The 17,837-nt window shown below is 36.0% G+C and overlaps 1 protein-coding gene and 1 pseudogene across 1 annotated transcript; both read right to left on the bottom strand.

Moving 5' to 3' along the window:
- Positions 1-11,118: 11,118 nt before the first annotated feature.
- On the bottom strand, positions 11,119-15,207 carry LOC110093575 (haloacid dehalogenase-like hydrolase domain-containing protein At2g33255). Its single transcript, XM_020818505.2, has one exon. The coding sequence runs from the start codon at positions 15,127-15,129 to the stop codon at positions 14,563-14,565; it is 567 nt and encodes a 188-aa protein (XP_020674164.1). The 5' UTR covers positions 15,130-15,207; the 3' UTR covers positions 11,119-14,562.
- A 606-nt stretch (positions 15,208-15,813) lies between these two features.
- Positions 15,814-17,837, bottom strand: part of LOC110093573 — an 8,329-nt pseudogene continuing 6,305 nt past the window's right edge.

The following is a 17,837-nucleotide window of genomic DNA, read 5'->3' as shown; positions in this document are numbered from 1 at the left end:
CAAAGGCCGCGTGCACCGGCGCCCGGGTGCAGTTTGTTAAATTGGCAAGGGTTTCCCACATAAAGGATAGAATGTTGGGAAAGAAGCTAGGTCATGGCAAACTAATTAGGAATAAGAACTTGTAATTATAGGTCTCCGGCCTTCTGGAATTAATGATTATTACTATACATATTATGATTCATGAGGAAGTAATTATCTGTATGATGATTCAGGAATTAAATGGGTTGGAGAGAAGCTAAGGAAATTGAGGATAGAGTTCTAGGGAATGTTAAAGCTTTGATGTCACGCGCAAGAATAGATGGTTGGCTTGCACTAAGACAGAAGGATGGGTGTAGGTGTGATGATGAGAGTAAGAAGTGTAAAGAGAGGATAAGAGTGTTTATATAAATAATTATAAGAGAAGAATTGAGTAGATATATCAGGCTTGTAAAGATTGTTGAAGGAAGTTGCTATGATCAATAAACCATTGCTTAATCATTGTAAGATGCTACTGTAGATGTGGCCTGCAGACAAGGGCTAGGTTGTGGATTATAGGACAGTCTCCTTAAATTAAAATGCTTGGTTTGTGGAGACATATTAGAAGAATTATGATGAATACATACTAAAAAGATATAGACCTAGCTTGTGAATCGCGAAAGCGGGTTTTATCATTTGGAAGGAGATTGTTTAGCACATGTGACATTTGTTGGATAAGCAAGAGGTATAAATGATATTTTTAAAAGCTAATTCCCATGGTGGCCCCATGGATTTGGACACGGAATGGAGATGGCAAGTTACGCTCAATATTGGATTTTTGTTTAACGATGTAATAGACTGTTTTTTCAAGTATTGCTAATACCTTAGTTTAAGAAAAGGAATATGTTACGCATCTCATCCACTGTATACAAAATGGAATATAGTAATATAGTACAAACTCCATGATTGACTATTTTCTTAAATTAAAAATTAAATCGGTTAGATTGCAAAGATTGTAAAGTTTATTCCGAAGATGAGAACTTTATGTACCAAATCTGTATTATTGTTAGCTTTCGTTCCACACTTGTCACTGTATTCAGGCCATACAGCGCGTCGTTTCCAGGGGGCGCCCTAGCATTAACACAATTTCTTAAAGGATTCATGTCTTTATTATTCGACAAATTTTACGCTGGTTGTCGACTACCTAACGCAACCCTCTACTTTTCTCATCCAAGACTTGGGACCTGGCAACGGCGGTGTTCGATAGCACGAAAAACAAGAAATAATAAATTCATCACGTTCATGTGCTTTACCCAAACAACTACAATTCCATTAAACTGCATCATGAAATTCCATCTGGATCATCATCATTTTGTCAGTATCATATCTGGTCTTTAAAAAAATAAGCTATTTTTACTTTCTAAACATTGACTTTGAAAACTAACTGAGGAAACTAGAATGACACTATAGCATTTAGAAAACGATGCTAGAATTCCAAGCAGGGCGCTGACAAAAACTGAAGTGTCAGAGAGAACAAAGGCTGCAAAGGTTGATGCTTACTGCTAAGCACATAAGACATGAGCCATCCAAAACTAAGTAGCCTTTTCATTTGTGAGCTATAAGAACAAAAGAACGTTTGTTGATGTAGCAGGAGTACATAGTGACAGGATTGGGCAAACAGCAAGAGCCCAAATGAAGAAACTAGCTGAGGCCAGAAAAAGGCAAAGGATAAGAGCCCAAGCTAGTCCCTATAGTTCTCCCATTTCCAACCACTAAAAAATTTATCACCAATAGAGAGCTCTTGGCAAAAATTGCCCACTAAGCCTTAGCCAACCATTAGTTTTTGAGGATATTGTAACGAATTCTCCAACAAACCATCCAAAACTTCTACATCATTCCTAACACATCATAGAATCCTTCCGAGCTTATCTGAACCTCCATGCAAGCCCATACAAAGATCTATGCCATTCGTGCTTAAGTAGGCTGGGCAATGCCAAATTGAAAAGCAAGACATGCCATACCCAAAATATTTTTGCAGACTTCTTGTTGATGTGGAACAAACTAAGAAACATGGTTACTAACTTCTAAAATACAAATATTTACCATTCCTTCCAATTAAAATCAAATAAAACTATGACTAGGTACTAGCTGAAGGTTCAAAAAAGATGCAAACTTAATGAAAATTATATTTTATTTTGAATTTAGTAAAATAGAGAGTGATAAACCAAGAGAAGAAAGAACAATAATAATACAACGGTAACTTTATGGTGGAGACTCAACCAATCTCGAATGCGTAATGATGATATTGAAGATAAACTTCATGGTAATCCTTCGCTATGAACATTATCTTCCTTCTATGTCTTCTCCAAGGAAGCACACAAATATTATGTTATCACTTGGCCCGTAGACTCAAATTAACGAGACGGAACAAATAATCGGACTATTATTTAAATTTTATCTACTAACTAGCAATTTCTAATACATTGAATGAGCCACAAAAACCTCTAATACATTTTGACAAAAAGAATGTTATAACTATTTCAACAAATACTTTTTTCCTAAAAGGTCACACCAACAATACACGTTCTTATTATCATACTTTATAATTTATCTCTAACTAAAAAATATTCTCTATTTCTAGTATTTGAATTTTCCTCTCATAAATTCAACTTATTACTAAATACTATTTTTTATAAATTATTGTCTCACTCTCTAATTAGCTATTGAATAGCTCTCGTATTTAATTTATTTCTAAAAGAATTTATTTTATCACTTAAATTAAATTAATGATAAAATTTATTCTTACCGCTCTATAAATTTATTGCTAATAATTTAAAAAAAAAAATTAGTGAAAAATCATAATTTAAGAAAATTTCTATATTATTATTATTATTATTTAATCTTATTAAATATACTCTCAGTTTTTCTATACAAATTATCCTTAACTCATAAATTCTTTGCTCTTTTAAATCTAATTTATTATTTAACATAACATAAGCTTAATTTATTCATTATCTAATTTAAAATCTTGTATACTTATTTAAATATGCTCTCTTTATATCTAATATATACTCTTATTTAACATGTATATATTATAATTAATTAATTTCTACTTTTAAACATTAAAATTTCAACTTTAATATTTCATAAATTTAATAATAATTTCACATAAAAATAAATTATAATTATCTTTTATTTTTCTCCTCCCAATTAGAACTCAAATACCAAATTCTAAAAAATAACATGTAAAATTTTTTAATAATAATTTCATTAAAATAGCAAAACCTCACACATCACTATAGAGTCATGCTTACGGCCATCTTCATCACCCTTGAGCATGGCTTCAACGCCCTCCTCTCTATCTGTCGACCAACCTCTTTAACAATCTCTTCCTCGTGTGCCTTTAAGGGGACGAATCCCCCTCAACGACAAACCCTTCGCCTCCTTAGCTAGAACGAACCAACACAGTTATTTTTCTTCTAGCACGAGATTGGAACCTTATTTACACAAACAAGCCCCACTCAAGAAGCCTCAGTCTTCCTCTACATTTACATGGTCTCTCTACATATATCTCCATCTCTCTTTATCAATTTAAAGGGTCGAATCCACGCTTCGTCTCCTGCAACACTAAATGATGGAATGGGAATAGTCCCCCTTCATTTTTCTTGGACTCCAAGCGAAGGAATCAACACTTTTCATCTCCTAGCGACACTAATTGACAGACAAACTCCTACACCCCACATTCGTCTTTTTTGTCTTATGAAACTGACGATCATCGGTTCTGTCATCAGACATTCCTCACTTAAATGTGAAAAAGCACAAAGATATATTGATCACTTACTCAAATTTCATTCATTAATTCAACAAATACTACAAAAGGCATTACAACAACAACAAAACTTTAACCCACTATGTGGGGTCGGCTACATGAATTCTTTTTCTCCATTATGTCATATTAAGAGTCTATTTCTCATCTAAATCTAATAAAGAAATGTCATTTCTAATATTTTCTAACCAAGTCTTTTTAAGTCTACCTCTACCTTTCTTAATATAAGTCAAATCAAATCAATTTATTTTCCTAACCAGGTCATTGGAAGGCTGTCGTATTATGTGACCAAACCATCTAAGGTGCTCTATCTAATCTTATCTTCCACAGCAATTGCAGGGCCTTGGAAAGAAAAAAATAGAGTAATTATGGTAGGTGGTTCAAAGTGCTTCATGTAGATCCTAAGAATGCACTAAAAACTAATTAAACTTCTTCATGATGCACTGACACTTTTTCTCAAAGAGGTATGCAATGTCTGACACGTATCGAACACAACATGCATCTAACATGTGTAAAACACACCGAAGACGTGATCGATTAAAAAATAATTAAAATAAAATTGGACATGCATGTCTGACACGCGTGTCTTAAATATTTTTTGAATTTCTTTTACTTCAAAATTTTATTGATTAAAAAAATAAAACTAAATTTCTTATTTTCTCCCTATAGCAAATAATTAATCGCCCGTACTTAATATCTCAATCCTCAAACATTTTCATTTTCATTTCTCTTTAGTGGTTTACAACTAGGGTTTCACAATAATGCATGATGTGATCTCTCTAATGTTGTCAAACTAACCATCTTAACATTGAAGTAGGATGATATCATGCATTAACGCTCATTACCACAAATTTTTGCACCCACAATCATGCCCCTGTTATTTAAAAAAAAGCCCCCTCACAATCTCGATGTCCCATCCTTGTCAAAAAATCATCTCAGCATTGACGACTGACAACGTCTAGACATCGAGGGAAAACGTTGTCTTGACATTGAGGGTCGATGATGTCCAAACATCAAAGCCTAATGCCCATTGCACAACATCAATGTCCGACTCTCGACCACATTATCGTCTCCCCTCTCAATGCCTGACACGGCATCCACCCCCAACTCTCAACATCATAATTTTAATTATTTTAAGCACAAATCATTTTTAAATGACTTATTATTTCTCAATTATTTTTAATATTATGCTTATTCAATTTTTATACAATCTTTAAGATATAAAAATTATAATATCGTGTTGAACCCAAATATGTATCTTATATTTTCAATAATTATTGTGTCTCGTATCTGTGTTGTATTTGTGTCGTCGTGTCCATATATGTGCATCATAGTTTCCTAGGCAAGGTAGGCATCAACAATTTCAATAATGAGAGGGAGAAGGGTATGGCGATTGACTTAAAGAAGCGATTCAAATTGGTTTAGCTCTCGTGATAAATGTATTGTTATAACCTCCTAGACCGAACAAGTCCAGGGTTCCTGAGCAACCAAATCGCCCCCACTTCTTCGCTCGTGACCAAACTTGACCAAGCCAGCATGCAGCATGAACGACACCCTTCCATGCACTTCTTTCTTTCTCTCTAATCACGAGAATCACAAAAAATGTGAGATAGAAGGTTGGGGGAGGGAGAATTTGTGCGATTTCGTGATTGGGGGACATGTGCATGGATTTCGGGTGAGAAGGACGCTAGTTGCGCACGATTGAGCGGCCAATCAGGCTCGCGTCCAAAGGAGGGGGCTGCAATTCGCATGTGCAGCAACTTCAGTCCGTACTTGGAGTCGGACTTGTTTATAATATATTATCCCTTAAAAAATTTGATCCCAAAATTCATAACTAATTTCTGAAACAATTGTGGATACTTTACGATCATCTCTTCTTCATTGTCCCAAAGGGCTTCTCGTTCTGGCTAGTTCTTCCAAAGTACTCTGAAAAAGGAAATAGATCATCGACAAAGCTGTCTAATTTCACATTCCAAAATGCAGTATAGAATATTTTCGTAACTCAAATTTTCTTAAATCAATAGGAGCTCGAACGGAATAAAATGAAAACTATCACGCATGTAGAGTCGTAGAAGGGAGACATGAGAAATATTATGCACTTTTGAGCCTTGGATGAAGAGCCAATCTATATAAAACTCTATCAACTCTTTCGATCACTTAGAACGGTCCAATGAAATGAGGATGAAGCTTTCCATTTTTGCTAAATCTGGCAACCCCACACATAGGTGAAGTCTTGAGAAATGAATGATTTTTAACCTCCAATTCAACCATTTTATGCTTAGGGTCAAAAAATATTTTCTAATACTCTTGAAACCATGGTTTAAAATTGCGCAATATGAAGCTCGCCTTGAGGCCCGCCTTTGCGCAATTCTAATAAAAAACGCCTCGATGCTTACGCCTCAAGTTTTTTTATGAGGCTTGCGCCTCAACTTGGTTGAGACCCGCCTTGAGGCCCGCCTCGCCTCACTGGCATAAGGCTTACGCCTCACGCTATATTTTAAAACTTACATAAATCTTGAAGTAAATGTTCGACATTGGACTCTATATGAGAGGAGGAAGGGGAGATAGTAGTTCAACATAATGATGATTTAAATGAAGAACCCCTTAGTAATGACAGTGCTGATGACATGAGTTCTTATGTGATATGTCATTGCTATTTATTTTTGTAAATTAAAATTATATGTTAATGAAAAGAATACTGGGATATGGGAAAGATAGAATTTTGAGTTGAACTATATTTCATGTTGTCTTATTATTGGGATATTTTGATTTCACTTCATATCTTATGCTTTTTTATGTTTTATATTATTCACTCCTTAGTATATAATAAATTTATCATTTTATGTTTACGCAATCTTTTGATTTTGAGGCTTACGCCTCAAAACGCCTTGAGGCTTACGCCTCGCCTCACGAATGAAAAACACCTCAATACCCGAATACGCAATTTTAAACATTGCTTGAAACTGAAAGCAGCTCTCGACACGTATGTTTGAATGATCGACGAGCTACGAACTTCAAGTGGCTCTCTCTCTAAATGCATAACTAGCTATGTAGCTCATCTTAATTTATTGGTTGTGAGCTTTGGCAATCAACCAAGATGTCTTGGGTTCAAGTCTCGTATATGTAATGTACTAATGTGTGTATGACTTTGCCTTAATTAACCTTAATGTCTTGGAAAAAATATAGCTACCATTTTTAAGGTTATATATCCTCACCCAAAAATGTGAAACAACCCATCTTTACCAATTAATCAATTTCATAGAGATTTATTCCTCTAACTAAATTACTTTAATTGGGAGAGCTATACCAATTCATATTTTTTAAGTTGCACTTTTTTTTACTTTTATTGAGTTTTGGGTTATTGACAATATATCACAAAAAAATTTATATTTGTTGGTGCTTACTTTTCTTGATGCGGAGAATTTCTCTTTGAAAGTTGAGAAGTTATTAGGCAGAGACTTAGGCTTCGTTTGGGATTGCTTTCAAAAGCAATTTTTTAAACAAAAATGCAATGAAAATAGCGAAAGAAAAGGCCAAAAGCTATCCTAAATGAAACCTTAATATATGCGGATAAGTTATCATGTGATTATGCATGCAACTTCTTATTTGGTTGTCCACACCTAGTAATTTCTTAAAGGGACCAAGGGTTCATTTGGGACAGAGTTTTCATAGTTTTATTTTCCATCCATCAATCACACTCATATTTGACTATAGTTTTCTTGTTCTTATTAAATAATTTCCTATAATTAGATCTTGTAGGGGGTGTTGTAGAATTAAGAAATGTCTTGTATGACTTTTTCATAAGTACAAAATTTTATAATACCCAAGATACTACAAAAATAACAACAAGCCTTCATCCCATTACACGGGGTCGGCAACATGAATCATTTTTCTCCATTGTGTCCTATTAAGAGTCAAATTCTCATTTATTAAAAAAATGTCATTTATAATATTTTGTAACAATTTTTTTAGGTTTACCTCTACCTCTCTTAATATAAGTTAGATCTAATATATCTACTCTCCTAACCAGGCCAACGAAAGGCCGACGTTTTATATGACCAAACCATTTAACGTGGCTATCTCTAAGCTTATATGCCACTAGAGCTACTTCAACCTTTTCACGTATACACTCGTTACGCATTCTGTCTCTAAAAATAAAGTCACTCATCCACTTGAGCATCCTCATCTCTGCAACACTTAACTTAATTTATCTTCTATTTTAATTGCCAATATTTTATGCTATAAAGCATTATAGAAATCACAACCATCTTATAGAATTTTTCCTTAAGTTTGAGGGTACTTTTGTATCACACAACAGGCCCGATATATTCCTTCATTTCAACTAACCAACTTGAATTCTATTAATAATATCCATATTTATTTCACCATCACTTTGAACAATAGACCTGAGATACTTAAAACATGTACTCTTTTTATTACCTTGATTTCCCATATAAGTGCATCTATTATTTTGATATTGATTTTTATAAAAGTGATTGAATCTCCACAAACCCTTATTTTTATTGAGTGGGATAATTATTATAGTTATAGTAAACGGTACTACTGTTTGCAAGTCAACATTCTTCCTTGTGATATTGGTACTCTACTCTATCTTTATATTACTTGATTTGACACGTATAATTGCATATATTAAATGGAGTTTTTATAAATTTTTATATCAAATAAACCTAAGCATTGCTTAGGGATTGATAGAGCTCTAAATTATTATCACAATTATTCATGTTATTCCATTGCCCCCAGTCAATAGCAAAACATCCCTTAACTTTCTTATGACTAGATTGATGGCTACCTAAGGCTTGGTGTGAGGGTGAAGAGTTTCTTGCAAGCATTGCATTCAAATAGTCGGCAAGCAATTGGACGGGTTAGTGTTGGGACAGGAAGTTTTTATCGAGGCAGAGCAGGCTAGAGGATATTTTGGTTGAGTTCCTTTTAGAAGTAGAGCACTCCCCTGCATATTCGATGTAGGGAATAAGGTTGGTGCGGATTAAGGAGAGCAAGACAAGATTATTAGCAAGATTCTCTTCTTCAATCAGCACAAGAGGTAGAGGAAAAGTGCTACTGCTGGCTCAATAGGGCGTTTGCCTTTATCTCTTGAGTGGGTGGGCGACGATAGAGAAAGACGACGAGTTATCATTTTTTTTTTTCGTTGCCACTGGAATCAATGCAATTGCTATAACAATGATTGACAAATGATTTCAATAAAAGCATTTTTTTGGTAGTTTTCACAACTATGGATGGTGCAGTGGCTTATAAGGTTACTGTATATGGAATAAATCTGCTTGCACCGACAGAGTCCCGCTCAACTTTGATGGTGGATGTGCCTTCATTCATGTAGGTGCCCCCAATTATTGTATGCTATTGAATCCCTTAATACATATACAACATTGAAGCTAACGCTGCCCCTGTTACTATTCTAACAGCTTCTGTTGTTGGTATATCATCATTGTTGTATCAGACAAGATAGAAAGAACAATGGTGAAGTTGAGAGAAATTTGGGAGAAGATTAGTTTTTTTAAGGGAGTAGACTTACAAATGTGTGTTATAATTCAAATAAATTTTCTCTTTTTAAAATACATTAAGCTCTTCCTCAACTTCTATTTTTAAAAAGAAAATTTTTATTTTAATTATCAACACACATTTCTAACTACGGGTCCCTTAAAAATGAATCAACTCCTTGATTTTTCTTATTATCCACTTATCTTCTTCCTATTTTGTTTGTGACAGCATTGACCATAGACTAACAGCAAGGGAAACATAAATGTCACAGTCGTATAAGCAATAAAGGATTCAATAGCATACGGGCATTTGGCAGGCTGATGGAGCCCACAGGATTAACCATGAACCCATTCCCTATCCGAACAAAGGCACGTCTACTACCAAAGTTGAACGAGATTTCACCGATGAAGAGGATATACACCATTTGCAGTAATCATAACAAAAGCTACACCAACCACATTTGCAAAAACTGCAACAAAAATTTCTTTCATTAAAATCATTCGCCAAACATTGTCGTGGCAATTACATCAATGCCAATGGCAGCAATGAAGACGACAACTCAGATGATCTTTCTCCAATGTTGTCTACCCACTCTAGCTAGAGATGAAGGAAAATGCCCTATTGAGGCAGGAGTATAACTCCACCTCTTGTGCTCAGCAAAAAAGAGAATCTCACTTATTCTCTTATCTTGCTTTCCACCGCCCACGTCGACCTTGTTTTTCACATCGCTTATATAAATGTGCGCTCTATTTCTAAAAGAAACAAGATTGATCGAGCAAGATGGTAAGATCGGGAGTGGACATGGTTGGAGATTAAGGTCAGATCCATGGCAAACTAAGAGAGTAGCGATGATCAGAAGTACAACAAAGCGATGATGCATTTCCTTAAAATGATCGAGGGACGACGTTGTCTTGACAGTTGACATTGAGGGTCAATGTTGTCCCGACATCAAAGCCCAATGCCCATTTTTTTATTATTATTTTTTTATCAAAGCCCAATGCCCATTGCACAACATCAATGTCCAACTCTTGACTACATTGTCGTCTCCCCTCTCAATGCCTGACATGGCATCCACCCCCAACTTTCGACATCTTAATTTTAATCATTTTAAGAATATATCATTTTTAAATGACTTATTATTTCTCAATTATTTTTAATATTCTGCTTATTCAATTTTTATACACTATTTTTAAGATATAAAAATTATAATATCGTGTTAAAACTCAAATCTGTATCTTATATTTTCAATAATTAATCTGTCTCGTATCTGTGTCACCGTGTCCATATATGTGCATCACAGTTTCCTAGGCAAGGGAGAATGGTATGGAGATTGACTTAAAGAAGGGATTCAAATTGGTTTAGCTCTCGTGATAAATATATTATTATAACCTCCTAAACCGAACCAGTCTAGGGTTCCTAAGCAACCAAATCGCCCCCACTTCTTCACTCGTGACCAAAATTGACCAAGCCTGCGTGCAGCATGAACGACACCTTTCCACGCACTTCCTTCTCTCTCTCTCCTATCGCGAGAATCACAAAAATTGCGAGATTGAAGGTTGGGGGAGGGAGAATTTGTGCGCTTGCATGATTGGGGGAGATGTGCATGGATTTTGGGTGAGAAGGAGATTGGTCGTGCACGATTGAGCATCCAATCAGGCTCACATCCAAAGGAGGGAGTTGCAATTCGGGTGTGTTGCAGCTTCAGTTCGTGCTTGGAGCCGATCTTGTTTATAATATATTATCCCTTAAAATTTTTTGATACCAAAATTCATACCAAATTTTTGAAACAATTGTTGATACTTTACAATTATCTCTTCTTCAATGTCCCAAAGGGCTTCTTGTTCTGGCTAGTTCTTCCAAAGTACTCTGAAAAAGGAAATAGATCATCGATGAAGATGGCTAATTTCGCATTCCAAAATGCACTATGGTATCTCTTCATAGCTCAAATTTTCTTAAATCAATAGGGGCTCGAACAAAATAATATGATAACTATCATGCATGTAGTGTCGTAGAAGGGAGATGAAAAATATTGTGCACTTTTGAGCCTCGGATGATGAGCCAATCTATATGAAACTCTATCAACTCTTTCGATCACTTAGAACGGTCCAATGAAATGAGGCTGAAGCTTTCCATTTTTGCTAAATCTGGCAACCCCACATATAGGTAAAGTTTTGATAAATGCATGATTTTCAACCTCAAACTCAACCATTTTATGCTTAGGCTTAAAAAATATTTTCTAATACTCTTGAAATTGAAAGAAGCTCTCGAATCTAATGAATCTTCTTAATAACTTGATCAACCAGTTGCGATCTTATGATTCCTATCACCCACCTCAAACTAGTATAAAAGAGATCAATACTTCCTGCCCTAAAGAGTCTCATATGGTGTCATGCCGACGCTAACTTGAAAACTATTATTCTAAGCAAACTCCACAAGTGAAATGTAGTCTTCTCAACTACCTACAAAGTCAATAATGAAAGGCCTCAACAAATCTTCAAATATCTAAATGGTACGCTCTAACTAGTCGTTTGTCTGTAGGTGAAATATAGTGCTGAAATCTAACCTCGTACTCAAACTTCTTGCATTTTCATCAATAACTTTAAAGTAAATCTTTTATCTCTGTCTGACATGATAACAAGTGGAATCTCATACAGTCAAATGATATTGTCTGCATAAATCTTTGTTAATCTTTCCATTGAATAACCTCAGTTGAGAGGTTAGCAACTATCCGCATTGACAATATATTCAACTGCATGGGTTTCTACTTGTTATCGTGTCAAATGGAGATAGAAGATTAACTTCAAGGTTATGGAAAAAAGTACAAGATGCTTTGGGTAAAAGGTTATATTTCAACACTATATTTCACCCACAGACAGACGGTCAGCTAGAGCGCACCATTCAGATATTAGAAGATTTGTTGAGGCCTTGCATTGTTGATTTTAGATATAGTTGGGAAGACTGTATTCTACTTGTAGAATTTGTTTACAATAATAATTTTCAAGCTAGCATCGACATTATATCATATGAGGCTCGTTATAGAGATCTCTTTTATGCTTGTCTGAGATGGGTGAGAACAAACTCTAAGAACCTCAAGTGGTTGATCAAGCTACTAAGAAAATTCATTATATTCAAGAATGGCTTCATTCAATTCAGGAGTCTGGTGGTAGCGGCTGGGTAAAGGTCTCGAGGAGGTCGACGATGGTGGCAACCGAGTGGAGGTCCGACACAACGGCGACCAGGCATAGATCAAGTGACGATGGAGTCGGGCTGAGGTTTGATGATAGTTGGCAGTTGGGCAAAGGACTGGCGGTAGGGACTAGGCATAGGTCAACTGGCAATTCGCAGCACGAGGGAGGTTTGGTGGTGGCAACCAGGCGGAGTTCCGGTGATGGGGACTTTGCAAAGGTTATCCATGAGGAGATTTGGCAGTGGCGATTGGATGGAGATCTGAAAACGGTCGACAGCTGGGCAGAGTTCTAGCGACGATGATCGAGTAGAAATCCGGCGATGCTTGGTTGATGAAGGTCCAACAATGGTGGTCAGGCAGTAGTCTGGCGATTGGCAGCCGGGCAGAGGTCAGCAATGGTTGGTAGGGCAAAAGTCTGACTGTGACGATTGGACAATGAAGGGTTGTTGGCGGTGGTGCTCAAAAGGAATTTTGGGATACTTGAAGCCTCGGAGCTTTGTCTAATCTCTAGCCAAAGATCATTTTCATGCAGGGAGTTGGGGAGTTAGGGCATCATTTTAGAAGAGCTCTCACAACCAAGAGGCACATCATCTAGATTCTTATTCAAATAAAAAGACCAAACTCCTTTTAAGGACACTTAGATGACTAAAGGATTTTGATAAGCTTGCCCCAAGTCTTATTAATGAACACATGAACTTCAACTCTATAAAGCAGAGTTTTTTAAAGTCCAGTGGGGCTGATGCAACACCATGATAATAAAAGTCAAAGACAAGATGACAAATCAAGGTACTACATCAAGATTTTGGTCATTCATCATATACAACTCTTCATGCAAGCCTAAGGGCGACACATAATCTCATAAAATCATTGAAGAATAATTAAGAAGTTTACTTTAGGATCCCTTGATATGTAGGTAGGTCATACTAATAAAAAAAGCAAATGTCTTCAAAAATTAATTGATTTCATGACCACTCTAATTGCCTTATTTAATCAATCTGAATTTTTCTATTTTTAAAAGCTTTAAATTTTATTTTATTTCTCTTTTTTTTTTAATATTAGAATAAGTTGTCAATGTATATAATACTATTTTATTAGCCCCTCAAGCTTTTTGAAATAATCTAGACTTGAAAAATACTTGTACATAGGGCATTGCTCTATACTTTTGGATTTATAAAAAAAATTGCTTTATGATTGTATACGTTTCATGTGAAAAAGTTTGGTGGTTGCTATACTCCTCGATAAAGCTTGGTGACCGATCTTATATGGCTTTGGTTAACCCTTAGTTACCTTTTCTCAACATTATTCCTCAACTTTCCTACTGCAATTCTCATCTCTTCTACATAATCTCAATACTCACTTTTCTCAACCTCAAAATACATCCAATGGCTTCAAAATTTTCCCAAATAATCGTCCACATCCCTCATGACATTCTAAAGTCTCAACCCCCCAACAATCCTAAGATATCTTAATTAAAAGCCTAATATATATAAATAATTTTCGAATTTGAGTAACCAGATTAAAAATATCACAACTCCTTAACTACTGATCTAACATTCATAAAAATATCAACATCAGTTCATTGATATACCAAAATTTTGATATGAAGTCACTCCCCCTTTTTTTCAAGGAATTCCTCCTTTGATATCCTAGAAGTTTCAATATTAAGTCAGTGTAAATCCTAAATATTTGTTTCACTACAATCAAACTAAGCTTTCAGCACCACCCTAAGGAGATACTAATCAAGTCGTGCCTTCAACATAAAGATCCTACATATCCTATATCATATTGGTTAGACTATCTCTAGTTATGTGTATGTTATCATAAGATGGCTCACGTGTTGACATCCTTCAGCAAGATGTCAAGTTAGCTTATGATCATCCTCTAAGATGGGATGATGAGTTGAATATTTTTTAGAGTCTCCTCGTTTGTTGGCCCATACTCGTGTACTTTGAACCAATAAGCTTTAGTCTATGCAGTGTTAGCTTCTTCTTATTTTTACGTCATAATATTTTTCACATATTTGATGGCTGGCAATGACAGTATAAACTTCAAATGTTGGCTAAAATTTCATACTTGATTAGTTTATCAATGATCTGACGTGCTTCCCCATCTCCACCAAAAATAAAACCGTAACAACATTAGCAACTGGAGATTTTCTCCACAATAGCACAAATATAAAAGAGTAAGGATGAGCTTTTCCTCCTAATAAGCAAATAAGATAATCTTCCAAAAAAAAGGTAAAAAAAGTTTTGACAGAGAATAAACCAGGCATTATCTGGAGCCTATCAAGGCCCTGTCGCTCGAAATCGGCGATGATCTCGTAGGCACGCTGCTGCTCCTGCGGTGGCCATGTTTCGATATGATGGAGAATATCAACGCTACCACCTGGACTCCCAAACTTGGCCGCGGTGTAACCTTCATCACCAAGAACTGCCCTGTACATCGCCGCGAAGTCGATCACCGGCACCGTAAGCGTCCCATCCATGTCGAAAACCACGCCCCTAAGCGCCGGTTTCCCCTCTGCATAGCTAGTTCTCTGATTCACTGACATGCCGAATTTGCGCAGGAGAAGAGAGGAGGAGGAGGATGGAGGAGACCAAGAGAAGCCAGGGACTGATAAGCAACGCAAGTGAGGCGGTGTCATTAGATTGGGAGAGAACCAGGGGAGAGAGAGATGGAGAGAGAATGACAACGCAGCCTTTGTCCGCTTATGTCGATAATTTAGCGCAATCATCAAACGAGGAGAGAGAATCTGTCATAGATAGTAAATATAATATTGCTAGTTTGAACATTTATATGTTAGATAATTTATGAACTAAAATAAATTTATAAAAATCATAATCATAATTAATCACCTAAATAATAATATTCTATTTAAATAAAATAGTACAAAGTAAATATAATACATTTAATAAAAAAAATGTCATAAAAATAATATTATTATTGCAATTGATAGTTAAAGTTATACAAATAAAATTACTTTGGATTAGTATTTTGATAAGAACATTTTATTAAAAATATAATAAGATATTATGATTAAAGAGTTTTAATAATATCTAATTGAGAATTATTTTTTTAAACATAATGTATTAACTTTTTAGAAACCAATTTTAAGAAACAAATGATCAATCTATCAACCAAATTTAATGAAGGGTGATATTTAGATTAAGGTTTCGTTTGGGGTGGCATTTCTTTCGGCTTCTTAAAAGTAGTTTTTTAATACAATAATTTTAATTTTTATACTGAGAAACCATTTTAAGAAGCAGTAAGAAAGCCGTTCCAAACTAAGGCTAAAGCTATAGACCTGCTTTTTTATGGAGAAAAAAAGTCTATAATCATTGCATCTTAAGAACTTGAATTTTCCTACAACAATCCCACAATTAATATACAAACAATTGCAGCCGATCCAAACAGACCATAAGTGCAATACAGAAAAAAGGAATTACAAGCAAATGAAAGTTTGAAACAGAAGAGCCCACTTTGGCTGTTTCTCAAGGAACTAACCTACCCGTTAAGATTCAAACTTCAATGGTGGAGAAAAAGAACCTAAGTTCTTTCGTCTCCCACCCAGTTATCCTTTTTCTTGGGTCCTGTAGGACCTTCCTCCCTGAATAATTCCACTGGAAGCTTATCCACGACATTTTCCACTGAATACCTAAGATTAACAGGTAAAAAACTAAGAATCTTATCTAGTTCTGACCTCGAATTGTACTCTACAGTTGGTCCCCATTCTCTCATGTACTGCAACCAGCAAGGCTCAGATATAACATCCCCCAGATACTCTGCTGCAATTATCTTATAATGAACACTAGAATCCACATAGAATTTGCTCCAAGCAGCATCGTTTCTAACCCCGATTCCCAGCTTTTCAGACCCTTGGAGATAAGTTCCAGGGTGAGGGAAGCTGGCATGCCCGTTCTTTGAAGAATAAATGATCGCCCTGTTGCCTTCAACAAACTCCAAACCAGATATATCCACCCATTCACCCCCACTGTGCTCAGAGAAATATATACTACAGAGCTCGCCTGTGAAATTGCTTATTCGAAGAGTGAAATGCTCCCAATCTCCCACATGTTGCCCAATATGTTTTAGAGAGATGTTTAGCAACCCAACCTTGAGGGTAGCAGGACCATTGAATGGACAGAACACCCACATTGCAATGTCTGTGAAGGTTCCCCCAAGAGCTGGCTTCACATGGATGTAAAGTTCTGCGCTATCTATATTCCCATATTTGACATGATCATCAGGCAAATCAATCCAGTACTCTCCATCATTGTCACCTTCACCTGGAAGATTTGAACCTTTGGCATCAATGGCCTGTCCTTCTTCTTCACCTCTTGTGTACAAAGTAGCTCCATTTGTAAAAAACCAAGATACTGATGAGGGCATGTAAGTTTCTTTTGGATGAAAGAAAACCGTCGGTCCATAATGCTTGATAAGAGCATGAACTTGATCTAGATTCGGCATAGCAAGCAATGCCGGATCAAAATTTTTCAAGCAAGAGATTTCTATTTCATCATTGAAATTGCTGTTAGTGCTGCAGCAAAATGTACCAACCGGGACACCTTTGCACCACATCCCTCGAAAGGAAGGCCTGGACTTCCAAACAGTGAAGGGAATATCTAAACTATTTGACTCAATAGAAAGAATGGGTTCATGATTCTCACATGTATCAGTGAGATCAGCTCTGACACATCTTACTTCATCGACAGAGGGCTTGTTGGAATCAACAGTGACTAGATAACCAACGGCTCTATAGCCTTCTGGAGGGCATGGAAGCCAAAAGCAGACAGATCCATCATGGCTATCATCCTGCCAGTTTGCCGAGCACCAAATAAGCTTATAGTCTATGGGCTTTTGCAGGGGTGGAAGTTCTGCATCTTTCGAATTAGCTGCTGGTCTTGCTGCAAGAAGAAAACCTTGAAAAGGTTGCCCAATCTGTTGGCCATAATCACCGAGGGAGAAAAATCCATCAGGAATCGTTAAAGGCTTGTAGAAAGGTGGCTCCTTCTCTCTTGTTTTTTGACACATAGCAACTCCAGATGCTCTGAATTTAGTGATATTCACGACTTCAAGTTCTCCAAGTATATGCTTCCTTTAGCAAAACCATCGCCTAGGACAAAAATAAATGAAATGTTTACTTAGTACATAGCGTAGTAAGTCAAGAGGGAAATGAATTCATTTGTTATATTGAGAAAAACACAACAGAACTTCAGTGAACATGAACACAATTCCATAGATAATAGAGATTTATTTGGTCAGAGAAAATGAATAGGGTCATTACATCTCTACACAAGAGGCATCAGGACTCGAGGGAAGCCAGCCAATTTTCCATAAAGAACAAGAAAAATA

This window comes from Dendrobium catenatum, unplaced genomic scaffold (assembly GCF_001605985.2).
Source record: "Dendrobium catenatum unplaced genomic scaffold, ASM160598v2 fragScaff_scaffold_51, whole genome shotgun sequence".
Taxonomy (NCBI): Eukaryota; Viridiplantae; Streptophyta; class Magnoliopsida; order Asparagales; family Orchidaceae; genus Dendrobium; species Dendrobium catenatum.
This window is presented reverse-complemented; position numbering and strand designations above follow the sequence as displayed.